This window comes from Symsagittifera roscoffensis, chromosome 1 (genome assembly GCF_963678635.1).
Source record: "Symsagittifera roscoffensis chromosome 1, txSymRosc1.1, whole genome shotgun sequence".
Taxonomy (NCBI): Eukaryota; Metazoa; Xenacoelomorpha; order Acoela; family Convolutidae; genus Symsagittifera; species Symsagittifera roscoffensis.
This window is the reverse complement of record NC_087062.1, coordinates 2,151,129-2,177,445: the sequence shown is the minus strand read 5'-3', so window position 1 is coordinate 2,177,445 and position 26,317 is coordinate 2,151,129. Positions and strand designations below refer to the sequence as shown.

The window sequence follows — 26,317 nt, the reverse complement described above, 5'->3', positions numbered from 1 at the left end:
TTTCGCCAACGGTTGTGTTTCTTGTTTGAACGGCTGAAGATCAGTCCTGACTACCTCTTTTTGCGGCAACAGACTTATCGACCGCTTCGATACCGCTATCGTTTCCAAATCATCCGCTGCGTTGTCAAAGACTCTTTCACTTGGTATGAGGTAGCGATCACTGTCAGGGCCCTGGTACACTTCTCTATCCAGATCCCTTGCACGAGTTTCCACTAGCAGTGTGTGGATCGCTAGTTCTGACATTTCTGATCCCGAGCTCGAGTTCCTGTCTGAGTATGTGTCAATACTTGAATTCCTGGAACTGTCATCTATTGAAGAGTCTGTGATGGAATCTGCACCCTTCTTCAGATCAGGTCCGTACCTTCTTCGCATCCATCTAAACTCCCCGGACAAAACTTTGTTCCCTAGGTCCTGTTTCTTGTCAGGCACTTTTTCATCCATCTCGGACTCCCCGGACATACTTCCTTGTCCCGGATGTTGATCTCGAACTTACCGGTTTATCATACTATTTGTCTCCCCGGACAAACAATCTTGCTCCAGTTTTCTTTCGACCTTCTCACCTTCTCCATCTTGGTCCTCAAAGGTAACGGTTTTTGTTCGCCTATCGTTACACTGCTCTTTCCGACCGTATGAAGTACTCACTAAGACCTCTTGAGATATTGAGGATACTAGTTGCTGAACTATCGACCTACAATCCCTCTCTTTGTCTTTGTGTTGTCATATTGACGGCATGATCTTCACCGTCTCACTGACTGTCAGTGATGCCATGGCTGCTGCCTACTCGTGGTCATCTCTGGTCACTTCTCTCTCTAACAATCCACCCAGCATCCGCATCACTTGCGGTGTGACCTGCACCGTTCTATCCAGTAATGAGAGGCTGTTTATGTTCATGCGAGAGAGTTCCTGCTGGACCAGGTTTGAGCGCAGCAACAGATCCAAAGGCACCGGTCCTTTTTGGATAGGATTTTTATCTCGGCTGCTTTTTCGACAGGTAACTCAGGATGCCCTGGAATTGGATGTCCAGACTTCTCTAACCATCTCGTTAAGGGAAGCGCTTCATAAGTTTCCTTGTCCAGAAACGAGAATCCCTCCTTTATTTCTGCTTGATTGGCTTGCTTCTGCTCCAATCTTTCATAGAACTCAGTTTTCTTACTGAGGTTGTCAGCATTCTGGTGTTTGTCACGCATCCTATGCTCGATTATCATATGGTAGCCATCCAATATTACTATCCATCTACCAATATAACTCTGATCCATCGAGTAGGTCTCCAACCAGGATAACGCTCTGTTGTCCACGCGTAACTTGAAGGGAGCACTCCCCAAGGATGCACGGTGCTTTTCCACGAAGGTGACTACTGTAAACATTTCTGCTTTTGGTGCACCATATTTCATCTCAGTGTCACTCAAGACTTTGCTGCCATATGCAATGGGACGGAGAACCGTTCTTCCATTCCATTCTTGTTCCTGATGCAATACTCCTGAGATGGCTACTACCGACGTGTCTGTGTCAAGAACATACATGCCATCTTCTGTAGGCATGCCTAATACTGGCGCTTTGCACAGTTCCCGTTTTATGTTCTCGAAGGCAACCTGTGCTTCATCGTTCCATTCGAACTTCTTTCCTTTGTAGCGCATCAGCCTCTGCATTGGGTACACCTTGTCCGCATATCCTTTGATGAATTCACGGTAATAATTGGCAAACCCTTGGAAGCTCATTAGCTGTGTCTCCGTTATCGGAGCCTTCCATGTCAAAACAGCCTCTACTGCTTCCGGATCCGGCCTCACACCATGCCTGTCCACCATTCTTCCCAGGTACTTAATCGAATCCCTAATGATTTCCCATTTAGATGGTTTGCATTTCAAGCCTGCTCTTTTCATACATCCAAAGACCTCATCGAGCCGATCAATGTGGTCTTCCAGGGTCGGTGTCGCTATGACTATGTCATCCACGTAACACATCACGAGATTCCCGTACTTTTTGGTCACTTCGGTCAAAGCCTGAGCCATCAGTCTTTGAAAAGTGGCCGTTGCATTGCACAAGCCGAAGGGCATCCTCTTCCACTGGTACAATCCCAATTCGCACGCGAATCTGGTTTTCTCTCTATCCTTCTTCCGCAGAGGGACCTGCCAGAAAGCCAAACCCAAGTCCAGTGTGGTGAAGAACTTGGCATCACCAAGTTTGGAGAGGCTCTCGTCTATTCGCAGTATCGGGTACGCATCGTCACCGCGTTCAAATAGCGAAAGTAGCAACAAAATCTTAACTGCCCCCTTTCTTTTTCGCCATTACCACCCCGCAAGCCCACGGCGGTTTCGAGGGTTCTATCATGTCGTACTCGAGCAGCATTTCAATTTCCGCTCGGCACGCTTCCGACTTGTGTGGCGTCATTCGTCTCGCGCCCTCTCTGTGCGGAACGGCACCTTCTTCCAGTTCAATTTCGTGTTCGACGAAGTTACAGCAACTGATATCCGCTTTATGTTTCGAAAATACATCTGCGTTCCGATTTAAAACGTCCCGCAGTTTTTCGAAATCTCCCTCACCTATTTTCCCTTTTAACTGTTCTATCTCTGGCAAAACCGGTTTGTCAGAATCTAGTTCATATGACGAGGGGCGTTCCGGAAAATTCGAACAGCTCGATAGGCCGTCATCTGTTTCGGACTTCATTGAAAACAATTTATTAATAGATTTTAATTCATTGATCCCCTTTAAAATTTTATCGTTGTTTGCATGATAAGGACAGTCTTTCACATTATGTTTCTTCAAGTTTTGTGTCTCCTCATAGTCGGTCCTCATAGGCAAGGCGTAACCAAGCTTCTTTCCACGCTGGATTGAAACCGTGGTGTCCAGTGTGTTCAATAACACACTGACACACTGTCCGTTTCGCGTTACCGAGAAGCTCCGGCCTAAAATCACCGAACTCTGACTATTTGGATTCGGTACCAAGCAAACCTGTTTACTATCACTTAACGAATTCAAATTTCCCATTCTAAAAATTGCCACGACAGCTTGTCCTGCCTGTAGTTTTACTTTTCTATCTAAAAAAATTGGCACCTTGTTTTCATCTGTTATTGTCTTATTAATTGGTTTCTTAACATACTTCCGGTCCGGCTTTCTAATCCGTATCAGACCGTTGTTCAAGTCAATCATCACGTCAAAATTCCTGACAAAATCTCTGCCCAAGATGAATTGGTCGGCGTCGTCTAAATTCTCTACTACCAGGAAGCTCATCCATAGATCTCGTCCTTCCATGTGGAGAACTGTTATCGGTGTTCTTCCGGCTAGGTAAATCGCTCCTCGATTTGCTGCGGCCAGTCGGAGATTAGTCGGAATTAGATCTTCCCTCGTGAAGCCCATTCTTTCCCAAGTTTTTATCGGCATCACGCTCACCACCGCTCCTGTGTCTAGAAGCCCTGTGACTCCGATTTTCTTGCCATTGGTGTCGAGCAGATGTGCTGTCACATCAGCTTCGTATCCAATGTGTACCGCGTCTTGTTCCATCATGGCGTCATGGCCTATCCTGTGGACTTTGAGTTCCTCCTCCCCCAAATAGATCTGTCCTATTTGGTCACTATCTGTTATCACGTAAATTTTAGTATAGATACTGATTCCATCTACGTTCAGCATCACTTGGTACGGCCCATAGACTTCCACGTAGTTTCTTTATGCGAGGGCCACCCGTTGTTAGTAGTGCTCGCACAGCTCTCGACTCAGTGCGTGGCTCTACCTGCCTCAGATAATCTGCATATGTGTCCAAATGCATCAAGGTGAACTCTGATGATTCACTCAGATTTCTGATTACTTGGTGTCCAGTCACCGAGATTATCGACTGTATCTTGCTTCCTTGCGGCACCATGCCGAACCTCTTACCGGAGATCACATTAAGTTTCATGCTCAAACTGCTTGGTGCTTTTGTCTCTTCGACCTCCGTTGCTTCGAAGGTATTCAGTTGCTCCTGTAGTTTCTCATTTTCCAGTTCGAGTTTCACTTTTTGTTCGATCTCTTTCTTCACCAGCTCCTGTTGCACTCTGTTTATAGCATCCCTCGCGGCTGCCCTATAATCAATCTTGAAGTCATTGGCCGCAGTCGCTGGTTCCGGTTCACATGTCTCTTCAGTTACCGCTTGCATTTTCTTCGTCGCCAGCTCTTGCTGTTTGTCTTTTCTGCGCGCCTCTGCTTCACTCAACAGGCGAGCCTTGCTGGCTTTCACTCCTGACAACGCTTCTTCATGTCTTGGATGTTTGATGTCTGCCACTGCATCCCAGAATTGCGGACAATCCGATTTAAAATGACCTTCCAAGTTGCAAAAGAAACACCTCGGGCCGAATTTTGCAATTACTCCTCTCATGAAATCCTCATGGTCAACTTCTGACGCATCTTCGTCCTCGAAGCTAAAGCCCATCGCTTTCATGCCTTGTTTGTAAGTTGGGCATGCTGACACATGATGGTCTGTTTTACTGCAATTGGCACAAGAGCTTCTCTTGTCCATATCATCCCTCGGTTTGTACCAGTTGTTCCCTTGGTTTGCTGGCCCATTGTTAAAATTGCCATAGTTGTTCTTATAATAACCAGATCTCGAAGGAGGTTTCAATAAAAGACATTCTTTTGACTTGAGGCTCAACTCCTCTGGTGTTGGCGCATTGGTTGATAGTGGTGTGTAATGCGTTGCCAGCATTGTCCGAAGTTCATCATTCTTCACACCATCGATGAATTTTGAGGCTACTGCCAGGTTGATCCTTCGGTTTGACTCATCCGGTTAGCTGCGTCTTCTCAGCATTTCCAAGTCGTCTAGAAACTGTCTATCGTTTCATCCTCTCGTTGCCTCCTTTTCTCGAAGCGCATCATCGCCTGGTGCCCCTGCACCCCTGATCCAAAACGGTTTAACAAGATTTCGAAGATTTTTTTGGCTGTGTCACGCTGATATTGCTTCTTGGCCATGACACAGTTCAGGGCTGTTCCTTCCAAGTTACTGGTGAGCGCACTGCACTCTTGCCTTTCCGACCAGTCCTCTTCCTCGAAATGCAGTTTCATTACCTCTATCCAGGTATCAATACAGCCATCAGATTCGTCTTTATAGCATCTTGGTTTCTTAAAGACTCTTCTGGACTTCTCACTGCGTTCATTGGTTCTGGATAATCTTGTGAGGAATGTCTCCAAGACCTGTTTAGTGGTTCAAAGGCTGTGGCCATTGCCGTAGCATCCCTTGAGTGCCCTGCCTGAGTATCGTCACCCCTTTCTAATGGTTCTCTATTTGGTGCATCACTACAAACCGAATCACCGCGACTATTTCCTCCTTGGCCCACATGAACCTTTCCTGGGCTGGCATTTCTCCTGTTACTGGAATCACCTCTCCCAGTTGCATGTGTGCCTTATGTCGGTCTTTCATTCGAGGTCTGTCTGTTCCCTGTTGAACTTGCCCTACTGTTCTATAATCCCTTGTGGTATAGCTTGATGAGCTGTCCCAGCCTCTAGTGGATCCATATGTCCTTCTCCTTGATGGTCATTGAAGTTCACCTTCGGTTCCCTGCTGGGACCTCCCGAATTCAGTTCCCCTTCTCTTGGTTCTCTCCTGCCTCCTAGTAGCCCGTCCAACCTGTACATGATAGCCTGAGTTCGCCTCTCCATCATCGCATCTAACTTTGTGTCAAGAGTCCCAAGAGTCTGCTCTTGTTGCGTTCTTAACTTCTCCATATCTTCCCTTACGCGTAACTCTCTCTGTTCCGCTTCTCTTGTCATTCGCGACAAATTCTTTGCTATGTGCTCGTCCGTTCTTTCTTTCAAGCGCTTTTCGCTCCTACCTACTTCTTGTCTATTTCGGTTTATTTCTTCCCGCAAACTTTCTCTTTCAACGTGGACCGCTCTTTCTAGTTCGCTCATCCTTGTGGACATCTGTTCGTTTTGATCTCCTATACTGCTCACTATGTTGTTCATGGCTTCTTCTAATGATGCCCCGTTTTCCACTAGTGGCGTCACTAGTGGTGGTGTCACCCTGTCTGTCCCAGGCAGTTTTGTGCTGGTCGAGATTCGGGCTTTGATTCTCTGACTCGACGTTTTTTCATCATCCATTTCTGGTTCCGCCGATGCGTTGCCTAGCCGTATGTTTCTATTCTCCCCAGTTCGCGTCTCCAAATTTGTCATATTCACAAAGTCTCTTGACTGGCCTGATGTGTTTGTGTCTTTACTTATCGTTCTCACCACACCAAATTTGTCTATATTTCCAGCCCCTCTGTTGATGTATGGCTCATTCTCCTGGGTTGAACTATTGAGGCTGACTTGTGATCCAAAATCCACTTGCTAATCATCGTCCTCTTCCTCCTCCCGCGATTCACCTTCATTTCCTGTGCCCACTCCCATGGAGAATGGAAATATGTTCCCCAAAGTGTTCTTCATTCTTTCTGTGAACGATGAGGACGTAGTCTGTTTCTCCGTCACATCTGCCATCATGGTATTGTCTGTGGGAGATCTCCTAGTCGTCACAATTTCAGTAGAGATGTCGGACAGTTCCGACATCTCCTCTCGGTCCAGTGTTCCGGTGGAAGTGGCAAAATCATGGCCTTGTTCTACCGGAGTAGATTCACTCGCTAGCCTTCTGTTCCCTCTCCCTTCCGGCCCATGCATTTCTTCATTCCCGTGCATGGCCTGGTCCGGATGGACCTCCACTTCTAACATAGTTTTTTGCTCTTCTGAGGACTTCGGACTCCTGGTTTCAACCATTCTGCCTGAAACCATCTTCCTTTTGCCGGTCCGTGTTCTTGTGATCCGTTCCACAAAAGGATCAGTCATTGATTTTCTTTGCTCCTCAGATATGAATTTCCAAGAGCTATTACCTCGTTTGGGTACTCTTGACTTGTCTAGAATCATTTCCTATCTGTACCTTCTCAAACCTATGTTCTCAATTCGATTTCTAGTGACCTTCTAGTCTGACTATTGATAATAACAACACAACAAAATAAATTTCACAAATTTTTTTTATTAAATAGTGACCACGAATCCCTGTACGTTATCAGAATACAGCTTGTATATAATTTATTCACATTGAGAACTAGCACAATATGATGATATCAGTCAATTTAAAAGATAGTGTACTCACTATCCAATCTAGCACAAATTATGTTGATTTAAAATCAAAAATAACAGACTAAGAATATTTCTGTGAAAAACGTATGTGTATTGTACTTCAGTCGACCGCAGTACAAAAGTCGAACTTGTATTTTAAAGAAAAAGCTTTCCCTGCTTGGTGCTGCACCAAACAGACAAAACTTTGAAGGCAGTAATTTTCTCAAGTGGCGTCTATTGCACCCATCGAGTACTGTGTTACCTATCTGCCTTCGGACTGCCCGAGCTAGACCTACTAAAACCCTCAGGGCAGTCACTCTTCGCAAAAACGTATTGAGTTTCAATCTACACCAGTGAGTTACACTCTTTTTCAATTTAGTTTTAGTGTTGCGAATATCCGAGGTCGGACCTGTTTTGTTTTGGTCTGGTCTTCTTTGAAAGGCAAGTTACCAGTGCAGTCACTGGTTCCTAGCCTGTCTCTTAATAACCTAATACCACTCATTATTATCTTTTCTTCTGTTTATCTAGTCCTTTGATAAAAAAAATATCTCTCCGGGTTGACAAAAAACAGTACCCCTCCGGATTGGCAAAAATAGGACCCTTCCGGATTGGTAAAATTAATACCCCTCCGGATTGGGACACCTCTGAGTTAGTAAATTTAAGACCCCTCCGGATTGGGACCCCCTCCGGTTTTGTGAAAACAAGACCCCTCCGGATTGGGACCCCTCCGAATTGGAAAAAAAAATTGACCCCTATGGATTGGGAGCCCTCTGTTTTTGTAAAAGTAGCTTTTAGGAGTTTTCCTTGATTTCAACCTATACCCCTCCGGATACGTTCTGCGATGCTATTATGCTGTTTGAATTAACTGGCAAGGGTATATGATCCGTTCCTAGACCCCTCCAGATTCAAGTTAAGCCTCTTATTTGACATTTCACGCTAACGGTGAAGGGTCTTATCGCTTGCCTAATTTCGGCTCTATTCAGGTCTTCTTGTGCCTTTAGCCTTCCCTTTTTGTCTAGAACAGTCTAAAGCTACTTAATTCAATCGCTAACACCTTTTGGTAGGGGTTTAAGGGCTCTCCAAAAAATTTTTCATAAAACTTGAAGGGTATATTATCCCTAATTTGGGAATTTGCTTGAAAACAATCGCAAAAATTTTTCACACTTGCTTTTTCGAATAATTCTTGTTCCTACTAGTAAGTTCAGCTAATCTCTGATCTAAAGGTACCAAGATCAACTGGATCTGTCCAGTCGTTTAAAAGTTATTAACCAAAACGTCTCCTTCCAAACTCAAAAATTTCAAAAAATTTTCTGATATTATAGTGTTTCGTACTGTCAAAAATTGAGAAAATTTGGTTTTTTGTACTAAAATAGTTCCAACCACTTCCGATCTAAACTTAACCAGTTCTATCTAATATAGTAGTGCAATTACGATGTAACACACTAATTTAACGCTTTTTCTATTTAAAAAAATATCGATATATCAAAAATCGCGATTTGTGGGGCGGATCAAAATATCGCTATTTTGACCCTAAAAACCGGTCTGCTTTCTGTGTTTTTCACTGAAAAACTTTATAGGAGTATTAATATAGACTATATAAGTAATAATATTAGTAATACTATATCCCTCCGGGTTTGTTTAATATCCGAATTAAGGTGCTTAACTCGGATAATCGCAGTTCGGTGAAGGGTCACTACAGTGCAGCACTGTCGAGCCCCCCACAGATTCCTATCTTACTTTTTGTACCAAAAGGGATACAAAACTTGTTAACGATACCCAACAGTCGATTGTTGTTGTCGTTGAGCCCCTTCTTGTTGCTTCTTGTACTGCTTGCCGGATCAGTCTTCTCCCACGACCCTTCCGAATTTAGCGCAAAACAGCAGACCCTTCCGGATTGAGCGCAATTTATCACTAACGTGCTTAAATGCTCAAATAACCCTACAGTACAAGGCTCACAAACGGGCCACAAAAATTGATCGTAACGATCCTGACTGATATAAATGCCTGTAATAACAATATATCTATCCACAACAATTGGGGGGGTCGGATCACATCTTGTCTGGGGGGATGATTTCTACTGATTTATTACTTTATTACTGTTTTAGGTTTTTTCGGTTTTTTTTAAAATATTTTTTGTTTTTCTTGGGTTTTATACTACTTTATGTTTGGTTTCATATATATCTCTAAGTGTTTTTGGTCACAAACCAAACAGGGATTGAGGGGACGGCCGATCCTCCCACCCTTCCTGGTTCGTGAATTTTTGGTCTTAACTAGGTTAAAAAGCTATTCAAGGTAATCCGGAAGGCTTCCGCGTTCCGAACCACCCTTCCGCCCCGGCAGTTTTGGCCTATTAAGGGCGTTAATGTGAGCATCCGCTCGTTAACGGTTTTGCCGGTCATGATGCTAAAAAAGAATAACACCCAGGAGCGCCATAAAAACATCTATGTAACATTCGCCCGGAAGATACATTTCAACGGAAAAAAGAGCTAGGTCCTAAGACGACTGGCCAACGTCTAAACATAGCTTTACATGTTTTTCACCGTCTCTACCAAAGCCAGTTCTTTTGGTGGTATTTCTAACATCGGGTCGACAAAAACGTTACTGTTCTCCGGCTTCGACCAGAACGCTCAAATTAACTAGATTACATGCAGAAATAGTGAGCTCATGGCTGGGTCTCAGTATCCCCAGACTACGAGGTCACTCCTAAAACAGGGCTACTGCTATTTATTGAATTATTATTGTTTTTGTTCAGTAGATAAAAATCATCATCTCCATCGAAGATGGATCAACCTTTTCCCCCAACTCCTAGCTTCTCATCCTTATCAAAATGAATTCAGTTGTTAATTAAATTCAATTCAGAATATAATAGATAAGCAAAAAGTTTATATAAGATAATATAAGTTCCAGTCCCGAGACCCCTCCGGATTCCCGAATCTGGGGAAATAAGAGTCTTATCTTCCTCCCTGAAGGCTGTCCTCCACCCTTCACCGTTGTTCGCAACGTTCTAGCAACTATTGTAGCGACATAATAGTTGCAAATCGGAGCGGTCTCTGTCACTTCTGTTTTTCTTTGATTCCGAGCCTCGGTTCTTTTGTTGTTATCTTCGTCGCAACTAATGTTGTTTTGTTGCTTTTCGGTTTTTCTGCAAAAATGGCCGTTTTTGATGTTACTGAGAAATGCTACGACATCACTTCGAAAATTTAAAATTTAGGAATTTCCGAATCCTTCAGCCTTCACGATTTGTCCAATCGTTTTAATAACGTTCTTGTTCCTTCTCAATCGCCAATTCGGAAGGTTCGCTGCTAAATACTTGAAATCACCGAATCTACATTTTGGCACATTCTGGTCGAATGTCACATACCTATTTTTTTTAATGAAAAAATTTTAAAAAAAGCCATATCTCGAAAACCAAAAAGATTTGAGCAGTCAAACTTGGACTTCAGATTTGCAACCTCTGATTGTACCCTGACAGCAGTCCACTATAGTGTTGAGAAATTGAAGTTTGTTTAATTTTTCTTATATCTAAGTTTTTTAAACAAAAAAATAAACAAATCAATGAAAACGCTATTTCTCGAAAACCAAAAGGATTTGAGCAGTCATACCGGGACTCTAGATTTGCAACCCCTGATTGTATTGACAACCCCCAACTATAAGGTTGAGAAATCGAAGTTCGGTTAATTTATTTTATATCTAAAATTTTTGAAAAAACAATAATTAAAAAAATCATAAAAATACCATTTCTCGCCTAAAAAATCATAAAAAACGCCACTTCTCTAAAATCAAAAGAATTTGAGCAGTTACACTCAGACCGCAGATTTGCAACCCCTGAATGTACCCTGACAGCACCCCACGTTAAAGATGAGAAATTGAAGTTCGGTTTGTGCCATTCTGCCAGACTGGCACAGCGCAACCTTCCGATGCAACGTAGACATAGAAGTAAAGGCTTTAAGGAAGGAAAAATTGTTAGGAGGGTCAGAATATTCGATAATTTTGAATTTTCAAAATTTCGATTAAAGAACGGATATTTCTCAGAAGTACAAAAACGGCCATTTTGACTAGAAAAAAGTGATAAAATAAAAACAACAGCGAAAATAGTGAGAAACAGTCGGACGATAACGATTTAAAAACGAAGCTCTTATCGTGACAATCACGCACGATAAGACACTTAGCGGAAGATATTAGCGAGAAGGGAGGCTTCAGTGGGGAAGTAGTGGAGAGCAGTACCCTCACGTGCCACGAATTGGGAGTAATAACGACGTTATTACAGGAAAAACACAGAAGCGGAGGCTGGGTCCCCCAGATACAGTATATGGTGAAGAACTATAAAAAACTGGTTTTGAGCTACTCTGATGCCATAAAACTTTGGCGTTTTTATGGCGCTTTTTATGGGCGTTTTTATATGGCGCTCCTGGGTGGGCCTGTTAAAGGTAAGAGACCATCATGATCAGCAAACGTTTCAACGACGACCCCTCCTATCCGTGCGTATGCCCAATTTAGAGGCCTTATGGACCTTTGTTGTACTAGGGGGAAGGTACGTACCCTCCGCCTAGTACTATTTAACTTTTTAACTTAGTTAACACCGAAAATTCCGGGGGCCGGAAGGTTAGGTGGGAAGTCATGAGCCCGCTTCTCCCAAGTCCCAGGACCAAAAACAATTAAAGAGAAAGCGTAAAACCAAAAAAAATAGTGTATAACCAAGAAAAAGCTAAAAATAATTTTATTTGAAAACGAAAAAGTACAAAAAAACAGTAAAAAATCCAAAAAAGACCTAAATTATAAAAAACATAAAGTGACAGTTCTTATGTTATTTCCGGACAAGATGGGATCTGGCCTTCCTATTTGATGTTGTTTTAGATTGATTTATATCATTTCTGATAGAAAGATTGTGTGTTTTGGTAACGGGTTGGGTACCCTCCCTTGAGTGTAATTTGAGTATTTAAGCACGTTAATGGTGATTTTGCCGGTGACCGGACGGTAGAGTGGCAAGCTGACCGACGTGTTCAACACTCAACAGGGGCATCAGGGACAACATCCACAACGACTGTTGGGTATTGTTGAAACAATTTTGGTATCGTTCGGGTACTATTTCATCAAGAGGTGGGGGTCACGATTGACGCGGTCCGATTGTACCCTCCATCGATCACGAATTTCCGAGTTGAGGGTCCTAATTCGGGTTTTTTGGTGCAAAGGAGAGTAAAGTAATATTCATTAACGACTATTAATAGATTAATGTCCTAACTACATAATACTTATCTCCTATTTAGACCCGAGAAACACCCAAATTTTGTCGAAAATTACCGATTTGCGACCTAACTGTTGACCCCCAAAATTTTGGTTATCCGAGTTTTTCCGAACAGCAAAAAAATTTTACACAGGGAGTTACTACGTAGTTTGATCCACCTGACTAGAGAAACCGCGTGAGAAAGGACTCAGTAGAAGTTAGAAAAAACAAAACTTTTTCGATCAAATTTTGATAATTTTCCGAATTTTGTCAATTTGTTTTGGGGATCGAGTTTTTGAGTTTTTGGAGTTAGAGCAATAAAAAATCGTCCAAAAGCGCGTTCGTCAAAATGGCCTTTTTTCACCATCATTAGTATATGTTGGGGCAGTTCAGCCGGGGGGGGGGTGCTGACCCCCATGTATTAACATAGGCTATAGAGTATCCGGTCAGCACCCTATGTATTAAGATAGGCTATAGATTTCCCGATGTATTACGATAGTTGGTGCATCACTACAAACCGAATCACCGCGACTATTTCCTCCTTGGCCCACATGAACCTTTCCTGGGCTGGCATTTCTCCTGTTACTGGAATCACCTCTCCCAGTTGCATGTGTGCCTTATGTCGGTCTTTCATTCGAGGTCTGTCTGTTCCCTGTTGAACTTGCCCTACTGTTCTATAATCCCTTGTGGTATAGCTTGATGAGCTGCCCCAGCCTCTAGTGGATCCATCTGTCCTTCTCCTTGATGGTCATTGAAGTTCACCTTCGGTTCCCTGCTGGGACCTCCCGAATTCAGTTCCCCTTCTCTTGGTTCTCTCCTGCCTCCTAGTAGCCCGTCCAACCTGTACATGATAGCCTGAGTTCGCCTCTCCATCATCGCATCTAACTTTGTGTCAAGAGTCCCAAGAGTCTGCTCTTGTTGCGTTCTTAACTTCTCCATATCTTCCCTTAAGCGTAACTCTCTCTGTTCCGCTTCTCTTGTCATTCGCGACAAGTTCTTTGCTATGTGCTCGTCCGTTCTTTCTTTCAAGCGCTTTTCGCTCCTACCAACTTCTTGTCTATTTCGGTTTATTTCTTCCCGCAGACTTTCTCTCTCTTTCAACGTGGACCGCTCTTTCTAGTTCGCTCATCCTTGTGGACATCTGTTCGTTTTGATCTCCTATACTGCTCACTATGTTGTTCATGGCTTCTTCTAATGATGCCCCGTTTTCCACTAGTGGCGTCACTAGTGGTGGTGTCACCCTGTCTGTCCCAGGCAGCTTTGTGCTGGTCGAGATTCGGGCTTTGATTCTCTGACTCGACGTTTTTTCATCATCCATTTCTGGTTCCGCCGACGCGTTACCTAGCCGTATGTTTCTATTCTCCCCAGTTCGCGTCTCCAAATTTGTCATATTCACAAAGTCTCTTGACTGGCCTGATGTGTTTGTGTCTTTACTTATCGTTCTCACCACACCAAATTTGTCTATATTTCCAGCCCCTCTGTTGATGTATGGCTCATTCTCCTGGGTTGAACTATTGAGGCTGACTTGTGATCCAAAATCCACTTGCTAATCATCGTCCTCTTCCTCCTCCCGCGATTCACCTTCATTTCCTGTGCCCACTCCCATGGAGAATGGAAATATGTTCCCCAAAGTGTTCTTCATTCTTTCTGTGAACGATGAGGACGTAGTCTGTTTCTCCGTCACATCTGCCATCATGGTATTGTCTGTGGGAGATCTCCTAGTCGTCACAATTTCAGTAGAGATGTCGGACAGTTCCGACATCTCCTCTCGGTCCAGTGTTCCGGTGGAAGTGGCAAAATCATGGCCTTGTTCTACCGGAGTAGATTCACTCGCTAGCCTTCTGTTCCCTCTCCCTTCCGGCCCATGCATTTCTTCATTCTCGTGCATGGCCTGGTCCGGATGGACCTCCACTTCTAACATAGTTTTTTGCTCTTCTGAGGACTTCGGACTCCTGGTTTCAACCATTCTGCCTGAAACCATCTTCCTTTTGCCGGTCCGTGTTCTTGTGATCCGTTCCACAAAAGGATCAGTCATTGATTTTCTTTGCTCCTCAGATATGAATTTCCAAGAGCTATTACCTCGTTTGGGTACTCTTGACTTGTCTAGAATCATTTGCTATCTGTACCTTCTCAAACCTATGTTCTCAATTCGATTTCTAGTGACCTTCTAGTCTGACTATTGATAATAACAACACAACAAAATAAGTTTCACAAATTTTTTTATTAAATAGTGACCACGAATCCCTGTACGTTATCAGAATACAGCTTGTATATAACTTATTCACATTGAGAACTAGCACAATATGATGATATCAGTCAATTTAAAAGATAGTGTACTCACTATCCAATCTAGCACAAATTATGTTGATTTAAAATCAAAAATAACAGACTAAGAATATTTCTGTGAAAAACGTATGTGTATTGTACTTCAGTCGACCGCAGTACAAAAGTCGAACTTGTATTTTAAAGAAAAAGCTTTCCCTGCTTGGTGCTGCACCAAACAGACAAAACTTTGAAGGCAGTAATTTTCTCAAGTGGCGTCTATTGCACCCATCGAGTACTGTGTTACCTATCTGCCTTCGGACTGCCCGAGCTAGACCTACTAAAACCCTCAGGGCAGTCACTCTTCGCAAAAACGTATTGAGTTTCAATCTACACCAGTGAGTTACACTCTTTTTCAATTTAGTTTTAGTGTTGCGAATATCCGAGGTCGGACCTGTTTTGTTTCGGTCTGGTCTTCTTTGAAAGGCAAGTTACCAGTGCAGTCACTGGTTCCTAGCCTGTCTCTTAATAACCTAATATCACTCATCATTATCTTTTCTTCTGTTTATCTAGTCCTTTGATAAAAAAATATCTCTCCGGGTTGACAAAAAACAGTACCCCTCCGGATTGGCAAAAATAGGACCCTTCCGGATTGGTAAAATTAATACCCCTCCGGATTGGGACACCTCTGAGTTAGTAAATTTAAGACCCCTCCGGATTGGGACCCCCTCCGGTTTTGTGAAAACAAGACCCCTCCGGATTGGGACCCCTCCGAATTGGAAAAAAAAATTGACCCCTATGGATTGGGAGCCCTCTGTTTTTGTAAAAGTAGCTTTTAGGAGTTTTCCTTGATTTCAACCTATACCCCTCCGGATACGTTCTGCGATGCTATTATGCTGTTTGAATTAACTGGCAAGGGTATATGATCCGTTCCTAGACCCCTCCAGATTCAAGTTAAGCCTCTTATTTGACATTTCACGCTAACGGTGAAGGGTCTTATCGCTTGCCTAATTTCGGCTCTATTCAGGTCTTCTTGTGCCTTTAGCCTTCCCTTTTTGTCTAGAACAGTCTAAAGCTACTTAATTCAATCGCTAACACCTTTTGGTAGGGGTTTAAGGGCTCTCCAAAAATTTTTTCATAAAACATGAAGGATATATTATCCCTAATTTGGGAATTTGCTTAAAAACAATCGCAAAAATTTTTCACACTTGCTTTTTCGAATAATTCTTGTTCCATCTAGTAAGTTCAGCTAATCTCTGATCTAAAGGTACCAAGATCAACTGGATCTGTCCAGTCGTTTAAAAGTTATTAACCAAATCGTCTCCTTCCAAACTCAAAAATTTCAAAAAATTTTCTGATATTATAGTGTTTCGTACTGTCAAAAATTGAGAAAATTTGGTTTTTTGTACTAAAATAGTTCCAACCACTTCCGATCTAAACTTAACCAGTTCTATCTAATATAGTAGTGCAATTACGATGTAACACACTAATTTAACGCTTTTTCTATTTAAAAAAATATCGATATATCAAAAATCGCGATTTGTGGGGCGGATCAAAATATCGCTATTTTGACCCTAAAAACCGGTCTGCTTTCTGTGTTTTTCACTGAAAAACTTTATAGGAGTATTAATATAGACTATATAAGTAATAATATTAGTAATACTATATCCCTCCGGGTTTGTTTAATATCCGAATTAAGGTGCTTAACTCGGATAATCGCAGTTCGGTGAAGGGTCACTACAGTGCAGCACTGTCGAGCCCCCCACAGATTCCTATCTTACTTTTTGTACCAAAAGGGATACAAAACTTGTTAACGATACCCAACAGTCGATTGTTGTTGTCGTTGAGCCCCTTCTTGTTGCTTCTTGTACTGCTTGCCGGATCAGTCTTCTCCCACGACCCTTCCGAATTTAGCGCAAAACAGCAGACCCTTCCGGATTGAGCGCAATTTATCACTAACGTGCTTAAATGCTCAAATAACCCTACAGTACAAGGCTCACAAACGGGCCACAAAAATTGATCGTAACGATCCTGACTGATATAAATGCCTGTAATAACAATATATCTATCCACAACAATTGGGGGGGTCGGATCACATCTTGTCTGGGGGGATGATTTCTACTGATTTATTACTTTATTACTGTTTTAGGTTTTTTCGGTTTTTTTAAAAAAATTTTTTTTTGTTTTTCTTGGGTACTATACTACTTTATGTTTGGTTTCATATATATCTCTAAGTGTTTTTGGTCACAAACCAATCAGGGATTGAGGGGACGGCCGATCCCCCCACCCTTCCTGGTTCGTGAATTTTTGGTCTTAACTAGGTTAAAAAGCTATTCACGGTAATCCGGAAGGCTTCCGCGTTCCGAACCACCCTTCCGCCCCGGCAGTTTTGGCCTATTAAGGGCGTTAATGTGAGCATCCGCTCGTTAACGGTTTTGCCGGTCATGATGCTAAAAAAGAATAACACCCAGGAGCGCCATAAAAACATCTATGTAACATTCGCCCGGAAGATACATTTCAACGGAAAAAAGAGCTAGGTCCTAAGACGACTGGCCAACGTCTAAACATAGCTTTACATGTTTTTCACCGTCTCTACCAAAGCCAGTTCTTTTGGTGGTATTTCTAACATCGGGTCGACAAAAACGTTACTGTTCTCCGGCTTCGACCAGAACGCTCAAATTAACTAGATTACATGCAGAAATAGTGAGCTCATGGCTGGGTCTCAGTATCCCCAGACTACGAGGTCACTCCTAAAACAGGGCTACTACTATTTATTGAATTATTATTGTTTTTGTTCAGTAGATAAAAATCATCATCTCCATCGAAGATGGATCAACCTTTTCCCCCAATTCCTAGCTTCTCATCCTTATCAAAATGAATTCAGTTGTTAATTAAATTCAATTCAGAATATAATAGATAAGCAAAAAGTTTATATAAGATAATATAAGTTCCAGTCCCGAGACCCCTCCGGATTCCCGAATCTGGGGAAATAAGAGTCTTATCTTCCTCCCTGAAGGCTGTCCTCCACCCTTCACCGTTGTTCGCAACGTTCTTGCAACTATTGTAGCGACATAATAGTTGCAAATCGGAGCGGTCTCTGTCACTTCTGTTTTTCTTTGATTCCGAGCCTCGGTTCTTTTGTTGTTATCTTCGTCGCAACTAATGTTGTTTTGTTGCTTTTCGGTTTTTCTGCAAAAATGGCCGTTTTTGATGTTACTGAGAAATGCTACGACATCACTTCGAAAATTTAAAATTTAGGAATTTCCGAATCCTTCAGCCTTCACGATTTGTCCAATCGTTTTAATAACGTTCTTGTTCCTTCTCAATCGCCAATTCGGAAGGTTCGCTGCTAAATAGTTGAAATCACCGAATCTACATTTTGGCACATTCTGGTCGAATGTGACATACCTATTTTTTTTAATGAAAAAATTTTAAAAAAAGCCATATCTCGAAAACCAAAAAGATTTGAGCAGTCAAACTTGGACTTCAGATTTGCAACCTCTGATTGTACCCTGACAGCAGTCCACTATAGTGTTGAGAAATTGAAGTTTGTTTAATTTTTCTTATATCTAAGTTTTTTAAACAAAAAAATAAACAAATCAATGAAAACGCTATTTCTCGAAAACCAAAAGGATTTGAGCAGTCATACCGGGACTCTAGATTTGCAACCCCTGATTGTATTGACAACCCCCAACTATAAGGTTGAGAAATCGAAGTTCGGTTAATTTATTTTATATCTAAAATTTTTGAAAAAACAATAATTAAAAAAATCATAAAAATACCATTTCTCGCTTAAAAAATCATAAAAAACGCCACTTCTCTAAAATCAAAAGAATTTGAGCAGTTACACTCAGACTGCAGATTTGCAACCCCTGAATGTACCCTGACAGCACCCCACGTTAAAGATGAGAAATTGATGTTCGGTTTGTGCCATTCTGCCAGACTGGCACAGCGCAACCTTCCGATGCAACGTAGACATAGAAGTAAAGGCTTTAAGGAAGGAAAAATTGTTAGGAGGGTCAGAATATTCGATAATTTTGAATTTTCAAAATTTCGATTAAAGAACGGATATTTCTCAGAAGTACAAAAACGGCCATTTTGACTAGAAAAAAGTGATAAAATAAAAACAACAGCGAAAATAGTGAGAAACAGTCGGACGATAACGATTTAAAAACGAAGCTCTTATCGTGACAATCACGCACGATAAGACACTTAGCGGAAGATATTAGCGAGAAGGGAGGCTTCAGTGGGGAAGTAGTGGAGAGCAGTACCCTCACGTGCCACGAATTGGGAGTAATAACGACGTTATTACAGGAAAAACACAGAAGCGGAGGCTGGGTCCCCCAGATACAGTATATGGTGAAGAACTATAAAAAACTGGTTTTGAGCTACTCTGATGCCATAAAACTTTGGCGTTTTTATGGCGCTTTTTATGGGCGTTTTTATATGGCGCTCCTGGGTGGGCCTGTTAAAGGTACGAGACCATCATGATCAGCAAACGTTTCAACGACGACCCCTCCTATCCGGGCGTATGCCCAATTTAGAGGCCTTAGGGACCTTTGTTGTACTAGGGGGAAGGTACGCACCCTCCGCCTAGTACTATTTAACTTTTTAACTTAGTTAACACCGAAAATTCCGGGGGCCGGAAGGTTAGATGGGAAGTCATGAGCCCGCTTGTCCCAAGTCCCAGGACCAAAAACAATTAAAGAGAAAGGGTAAAACCAAAAAAAATAGTGTATAACCAAGAAAAAGCTAAAAATAATTTTATTTGAAAACGAAAAAGTACAAAAAAACAGTAAAAAATCCAAAAAAGACCTAAATTATAAAAAACATAAAGTGACAGTTCTTATGTTATTTCCGGACAAGATGGGATCTGGCCTTCCTATTTGATGTTGTTTTAGATTGATTTATATCATTTCTGATAGAAAGATTGTGTGTTTTGGTAACGGGTTGGGTACCCTCCCTTGAGTGTAATTTGAGTATTTAAGCACGTTAATGGTGATTTTGCCGGTGACCGGACGGTAGAGTGGCAAGCTGACCGACGTGTTCAACACTCAACAGGGGCATCAGGGACAACATCCACAACGACTGTTGGGTATTGTTGAAACAATTTTGGTATCGTTCGGGTACTATTTCATCAAGAGGTGGGGGTCACGATTGACGCGGTCCGATTGTACCCTCCATCGATCACGAATTTCCGAGTTGAGGGTCCTAATTCGGGTTTTTTGGTGCAAAGGAGAGTAAAGTAATATTCATTAACGACTATTAATAGATTAATGTCCTAACTACATAATACTTATCTCCTATTTAGACCCGAGAAACACCCAAATTTTGTCGAAAATTACCGATTTGCGACCTAACTGTTGACCCCCAAAATTTTGGATATCCGAGTTTTTCCGAACAGCAAAAAAATTTTACACAGGGAGTTACTACGTAGTTTGATCCACCTGACTAGAGAAACCGCGTGAGAAAGGACTCAGTAGAAGTTAGAAAAAACAAAACTTTTTCGATCAAATTTTGATAATTTTCCGAATTTTGTCAATTTGTTTTGGGGATCGAGTTTTTGAGTTTTTGGAGTTAGAGCAATAAAAAATCGTCCAAAAGCGCGTTCGTCAAAATGGCCTTTTTTCACCATCATTAGTATATGTTGGGGCAGTTCAGCCGGGGGGGGGGGGGTGCTGACCCCCATGTATTAACATAGGCTATAGAGTATCCGGTCAGCACCCTATGTATTAAGATAGGCTATAGATTTCCCGATGTATTACGATAGGGAATAGGTTTCCCAATGTATTAAGATACGAGGTTTCAGATGATAAGATGGTAAGTTTCAGAAAAATTTTCGGCGCCCGAATTTCGCATGTATAGATTTCCCTATGTCTAAGAAATTCTTTGTAGGGAATTAAGAACTCATTAGGGAATAGGATTCCTAATGTATTACGATGGTTGGTTTCAGATGGTAAGATGGTAAAGTTTCAGATGGTAAGTTTCAAAAAAATTTTTGGCAATTTTTTATTGAAAAACAATTTTTTATTGAAAAATGAAAATTTTTTTTTTGGATGGTAAGTTTCAGATGGTAAGTTTCGACGAAAATTAAGTTTCGATTTAGAGTATGGGATCATAAACTAATATATCACGGAATATTTTTTTTTCTCGAAAGAATCTTAAATTCTTATTTCATGTTATTTATTTTCCCTCAGGTTATCTGGGGAAAATTGTCAAGAGGGGATTATCTTTGACAGATTAGTTATTCCGCTCCACGGGATATCAGGGGAATCTTGACAGCTCCTCACGGTTGATTACTTTTTTATCCTACTTAATCTTTTTTCCGCAGGTTATCTGGAGAACGGATGACAGGTTCATTACACTTGTTAATTTTATGACTTATTTTATCTTTTTTCACATAATTATCTAACTTATTTTTACCTCAACTGGTTTATTTATTCTGTCATAATTCTTGCTACGATTCATTTCAGTTCTCTTTTATCACTTTGTCTTTAATCTTTAAAAAATTCTTTGAAATTTCCAAATTTTCCAAAAAAATTATTTGAAATTTCCAAATTTTCCAAAAAATTATCATCCAAATTTATCAATTGCTCAGCCACGGTAAAAATTCACACTGAGAAAAACATAGTATTATTATTTTTTGGTTCTGATATTTTTGTGTAATAATTTTTCCATCTTTCTCAGAGTAAACTTTTAAAATAATTATACATTTTACTAGAAATTGGTTACAATTTTCGTAAATTTATCTACTCTATCGTTAAATCTTTCAATTGGGGGACTACAACATCCATATTCCATCATCCTTCTCCGTATTTCATCAAAGGGTTAGTTGCTAAGATGCTTTTCGTAAAAAATCTAAGGAATTTAAAAAGTTAAATTACATATTAATCAAACAATTCACTACATCGTATAGTAAAATTACTGCAAAAATTAACACTTACAAAAAAATGCTCTTTTACATGAAATTACTGATAAAGTTCAAAACATACACATCATGAACTTTATTCAAGTTCTTTTGGAAAAATTTAAAAAGGAGAAACGCTGAATAAATTGCGTAAAAACCACACAAATTATCAGTCTTTTGTAGCTTTCGAGGAACCATTCGTCGAAACTTTTTCGTCAAAAAGGGGTAAGTTGATCTCTTTCTTCCCAAAGAATCTGCAATGTAGTAGCTTTTATTCATTCGAGCATTCATAATCCAGTGTTCTCCTCTATCATTGCTTGGGGCTGAGTTAATAATTGCAAAAGAGTATTTTGTTAGTTGAGGTACTGTATCAGAAGGGTATGATCCCATGTACTTGAACCTGAGCTCTGGAATTCTTTCAATAAATTGCAAAAGTGAGGTGTTATCCATCTTTGCAATTGTAGGCTGATTTACAGCTAAAAATGAAATTGATAGTTTGATAGTGTACTTTAGGTTAAAAAAAAGAAAGAATTATGACTTACACACATTTAGGAATTGAATCAACAAAGTCCCATACACAAGCCTTATATAGTGGGCAAAGTTTATTGAATACTGTTTTACAGTCTAGGTTGAAAAAGTGTCTCGGGTTTTCAACTAAACAGCATTCCTTCTCTATTTTTTCTGGAGCTTTAGGTCTGAAGAAAAACAATATAGATAGTACAGAGATAATAACAAAGAAAAGTCCCAAAAAAATTACAATATTTTTATAGGAACCTGAAAACTCAAAAAAATTAAACATTTTTAGCGACTGTTCCGAATTTGTCAATTTGAATATTTGATAGTCTTTCTCCCAAGACTATTACTTCCGTTACTTGCTCCAAGGGAAATTGGAAAAACATTTCTAATCTCAAGCTTTCTCCACTAAGTTCTGGATAATGCAAGTGTTCAGCGGCATCCTGTAGTAAAGTCAAGTCAAAAACTAGAATATAGTGATTTTGAAAATCTTCCATAGGAAGAGCTGGAAAATCTTCGTTAAACTGCATTGCTTTCATTGTTGTAACATAGGGTCGACAAGGGGAAGTTGTATCTAATGAAATAATTGCTCTTCCACCCCGAATAATTCTTAGCTCTCTCAAATGAAATTGTGAAATTGTTGATAATTGAAAAGATTTTCATAAAAAGATCCCGCAACAGCGGAATTTGTATCCATTACAACAGCTATCCTTCTGATTGGGGCATTATTGAAAACATTTTCCTGAATAAACTGGTTTTGTAGAGATGGAATGATAAAGGTTCTTGCTATAGTTTCCATGTAATTTTAATGAGCAGGTTCCCTTTCCAGATTCCATTGCAAATATTAATGATTAGGTTCAGCTACTAAACTTCTTCTTGTAAACAGTGAACAATCAACTATTTTCAGACTGACATTTGGATTATCAGATAACATGTAAAAATTAGGTCTAGCTCGAATAAGTTTAATTCGAACTTTGGTATTTGGTAGCAACAGTTTTTCGCAAGTAAACAAATTAATGGCGAGTCTCCCATAGATTGAAAAAGTTATCCCTGTTCCCAAGGAATTTGCTCTATCAGTGAATGGATACATATCAAATGCATCAGGATTTTCTTCAAAACTGTATCCATGACAAGCAAGAATTCCTTTATTACTCACTGCTGACGAGTTGAATTCGTTCGATATCTGTGCCTTATGAAGATATAATCCATTGGCATTGTAAACCATTATATTTTTAAAATAAACTTCACAGTTGGAGAATAGAGAATGTAGTAGATTGTTTACATAAGTTAAGTACGTTTGTGGTTCCTCATCTGAATCTTCCTCCGATTTTGCTTTATGTTCTGCTTTTTCTTTTTTGAAAGCATCAAACAATCTTCCTTTGAATAGTTGAAGCCTTAAGCTAAGATGGGTATCACGCATATCCAAGTAGAGATTACGATCCGTTTCAAATTCAAACTCAATACTGCTTTCATCTAGAGAAGTACTGGGGAATACTTCTTGTGTGTAAGATGACATAATTGTTTCCAAAACTGGGACTTTATCAAAAACCTCCGAAGAAGAATTTGTAAACACTCCGTACCGAAAATGACTACTTTGATTTACACTCATTTTATCTTGTCAAAATGTCTTTACGAGAGCGACTGATTTTTGAACTACTCTTTTGAGAAATGGTTCTTCTTGTTCTACGCTTGGATTTCTTTTTTCCACCTTCCAGCTGTTTTCGAACTGTTTTTGTTCCAACATCTTTTGCAAACGTTTTGAGTTTTTTTCGTCCACTGACAACTTCTCCAATCTCTGGAGCAGCAATTTCAAATAAATCCGCTCCGATTCTTTTTGCATCTGGGACTATATATTTTTTAATGAAGGGAATAGCAGTTCTCCCAAGAGTTTGTGCAAGAGCACCAAAACCTCTTCCACGCTGCCTTGCATGTCCACAAAAAATAGGAAAATTAGCTGAACTTTGAGCAACCATTTCGTATGAAGTATAAATCAAAAATGATTATCCGAAATCTTGCGAAACAAGAGGACAACTCGTGTAATTCCTACGGACACAAAAGGAATTTTTTCACCTGTAGTATCCCTTAGTTCTTTTTTTTATGCTGTGGAAAGAGTTTTTTAATTTTTTTTTAAATTGTAGATTTGTGAAGGATTGATAGTTCATGTACTGTCCTGTAGATATTATGTCTCCATTTTTTACTTTTGAAATGAAAGGAATACAACGCAGTAATGGAGTTTTTGTATCGCCTACTATATTATATTCTATAATATCACTATAAATCATTAAGGAATGTATTCTTATAATGTCGTAAGAATACTGAGGATAATGTGGTCCTTTTCCTTTCATTATAACACCTGTCTGATTTTGTTCTAAATCACAACCAAAAATGAGACTCAAATCAGCACTTTGAATTATAAACAATGATTGATCCTCAGGTAAATGAATGGCAACTTTTTGTGTAATCTTATCTACTGATACATAAATTCCGTTATATTCATATTTTTGTGCTCCTATACGTTTTCGAACTTTGTCATTCATGGCTACAACTATATCAACAATACTTGGATACAAGCCAGGTTCAACATGCATCGGTTGAATTTTTCTTTTTTCCTCAGGACTTTCTCGTCCATCTACGAAAGTAAACTTTCCCTCTGTAACGTTTTGGTACAAAGAAGGGTACGATATTTCTGAAATAGCAACCTCCCATTCTCCTTTTAGATGTATTTGTTCCGGTAGAAAATTTGTAAAGGAACTAAGACTGTTATTCGGATAACAATTAAAAGAAGCATTAGAAACTAGCTCAATAGTAAATGAATCCATGACAACTGATCGATAGAAACTCAATTTAAAAAATGAACATTTTGAACATATCTGAACATTTTCTCAGCTCTTTTTCATAAATTTTTCCCAGAATTTCTTCTTTTTCGAGATCTTTGATGATGTATGTTGGAGGGTTTTTTGTAGATATTGCCGAAATTTCAAAAATTTCATCTGTAAACTGTGGCTTGTATCCTTTTCGGAACGGAATATCATTTTTCGAAATTCTAACTCTATCACCAATTTTGAATTTTGGTTTAGTATGTTTCTTGAATGATTTGTTATACAATATTGATAAAAAATCACTGTTTTTCACATCTCTGGGAGATTTTCCAATTGATCGATTTTTGCGGCAGTTCAATGTAGAAACAAATTGCTGCAATTTGGGGATACATTTTTCACCATGATCTTCAATGTAACAATATATTATATGTTTTAAAGACTGAATTGCTCTCTCTGCAAATGCAGCTTTGGTTTCACTCATTGTTGAGTAAACTACAATGTCTTTCTCCTTGCAAAACTTTTTAAAAGTTCCCCCATATTCTGTTCCTTTATCAACCCAAAGTTTTTCAGGAGTGTTTTTTCGAGAAAGCATTTTTCTAAAAGCTTGTAAAGTGTCTTTGGCATACTTTGTTTTCATTGTTTGAACTCTGACAAATCTCGAAAAAATATCTACAGCAACTAATAAATACTTGACTCCATTGTTTTGACTAGCTAACTTGTCTACAAAAGCCAATTCCATACACCAGATTTCATTGATATATTTAGAAAACGCTTGAAGTCTTCGGAAAGACCTGATTGGTGGACCAAATTTTGTATACGATGTCTTGGTTTGTAAAAACTTTTCTACTTTCTTTTTTGATAAACCACTCGCTTTTTTCAAGTTTTGAATAGAACCGTACGCAGCTCTGCCCCTAGAATACAATCTGTTTAGTCTTACCTTTTCAGATTTTGAAAGGGATCCAAGTTTCTCTATCTTTTGCTTTGGCATTCTTGTTAATAACAAGTTTAGGAGGAATATGTGTTGCTTCCAGAATAGTAAAGTAAATATCTGGAAAATCGATATTTTTTCGCTTTAGTGCACACACAAAGTCTACAATAGGTTCTTTTGTATCTCGATTATCCAATATATTATTGTCTGACTGGCTGATTTTAACTCTAGGAGAATTCAAAATTAAATCAATAATATGCTTATTGTTGCTCGTTTTTAACCTCGCATTTACAGCACTGTAAACAGAATCAAAATTTTTTGGTACAATCTCCTCTTTTTCTTGCTTTTGTTTCAATTTTTGTTTTCTTGAAAGTGTACTTTGTGATTGATAAACTGAGTACGAAATGAAAACAAACTGTTCCATACTATGTCAATCGTTTAATGACAAAAGGGGTGATGATAGATATGAATTGTAACCCTTTAGTTGAACTTAAAATAATTCTTCTTTTGTGTAGAGGAGTTCTTTTTTGTGTTAGTTCTGAATTTTTTTTTCGATATTTGACTACGTCTTTTTTCCGAAGATGTCGAAGCTCTCCTCTTAATAGGTTTACTAAACA

General features: G+C 39.9%; 3 protein-coding genes across 3 annotated transcripts in view; all 3 read right to left on the bottom strand.

Annotated features, from left to right (window-relative positions):
- Window positions 1–26,317, bottom strand: part of LOC134856977 (RNA polymerase-associated protein RTF1 homolog) — a 607,680-nt gene that overhangs the window by 336,155 nt on the left and 245,208 nt on the right. The gene's annotated exons all lie outside the window — the stretch shown is intronic.
- LOC134856982 (S-adenosylmethionine synthase-like) overlaps window positions 1–26,317 on the bottom strand; it is a 207,374-nt gene that overhangs the window by 35,025 nt on the left and 146,032 nt on the right. The gene's annotated exons all lie outside the window — the stretch shown is intronic.
- Window positions 778–5,380, bottom strand: LOC134841209 (uncharacterized). The gene is made up of 3 exons (XM_063857083.1): window positions 5,265–5,380; window positions 1,494–1,827; window positions 778–849 (listed from the first exon to the last, which is right to left on the bottom strand). Exons 1-3 carry the CDS (start codon window positions 5,378–5,380, stop codon window positions 778–780), a joined length of 522 nt encoding a protein of 173 aa, XP_063713153.1.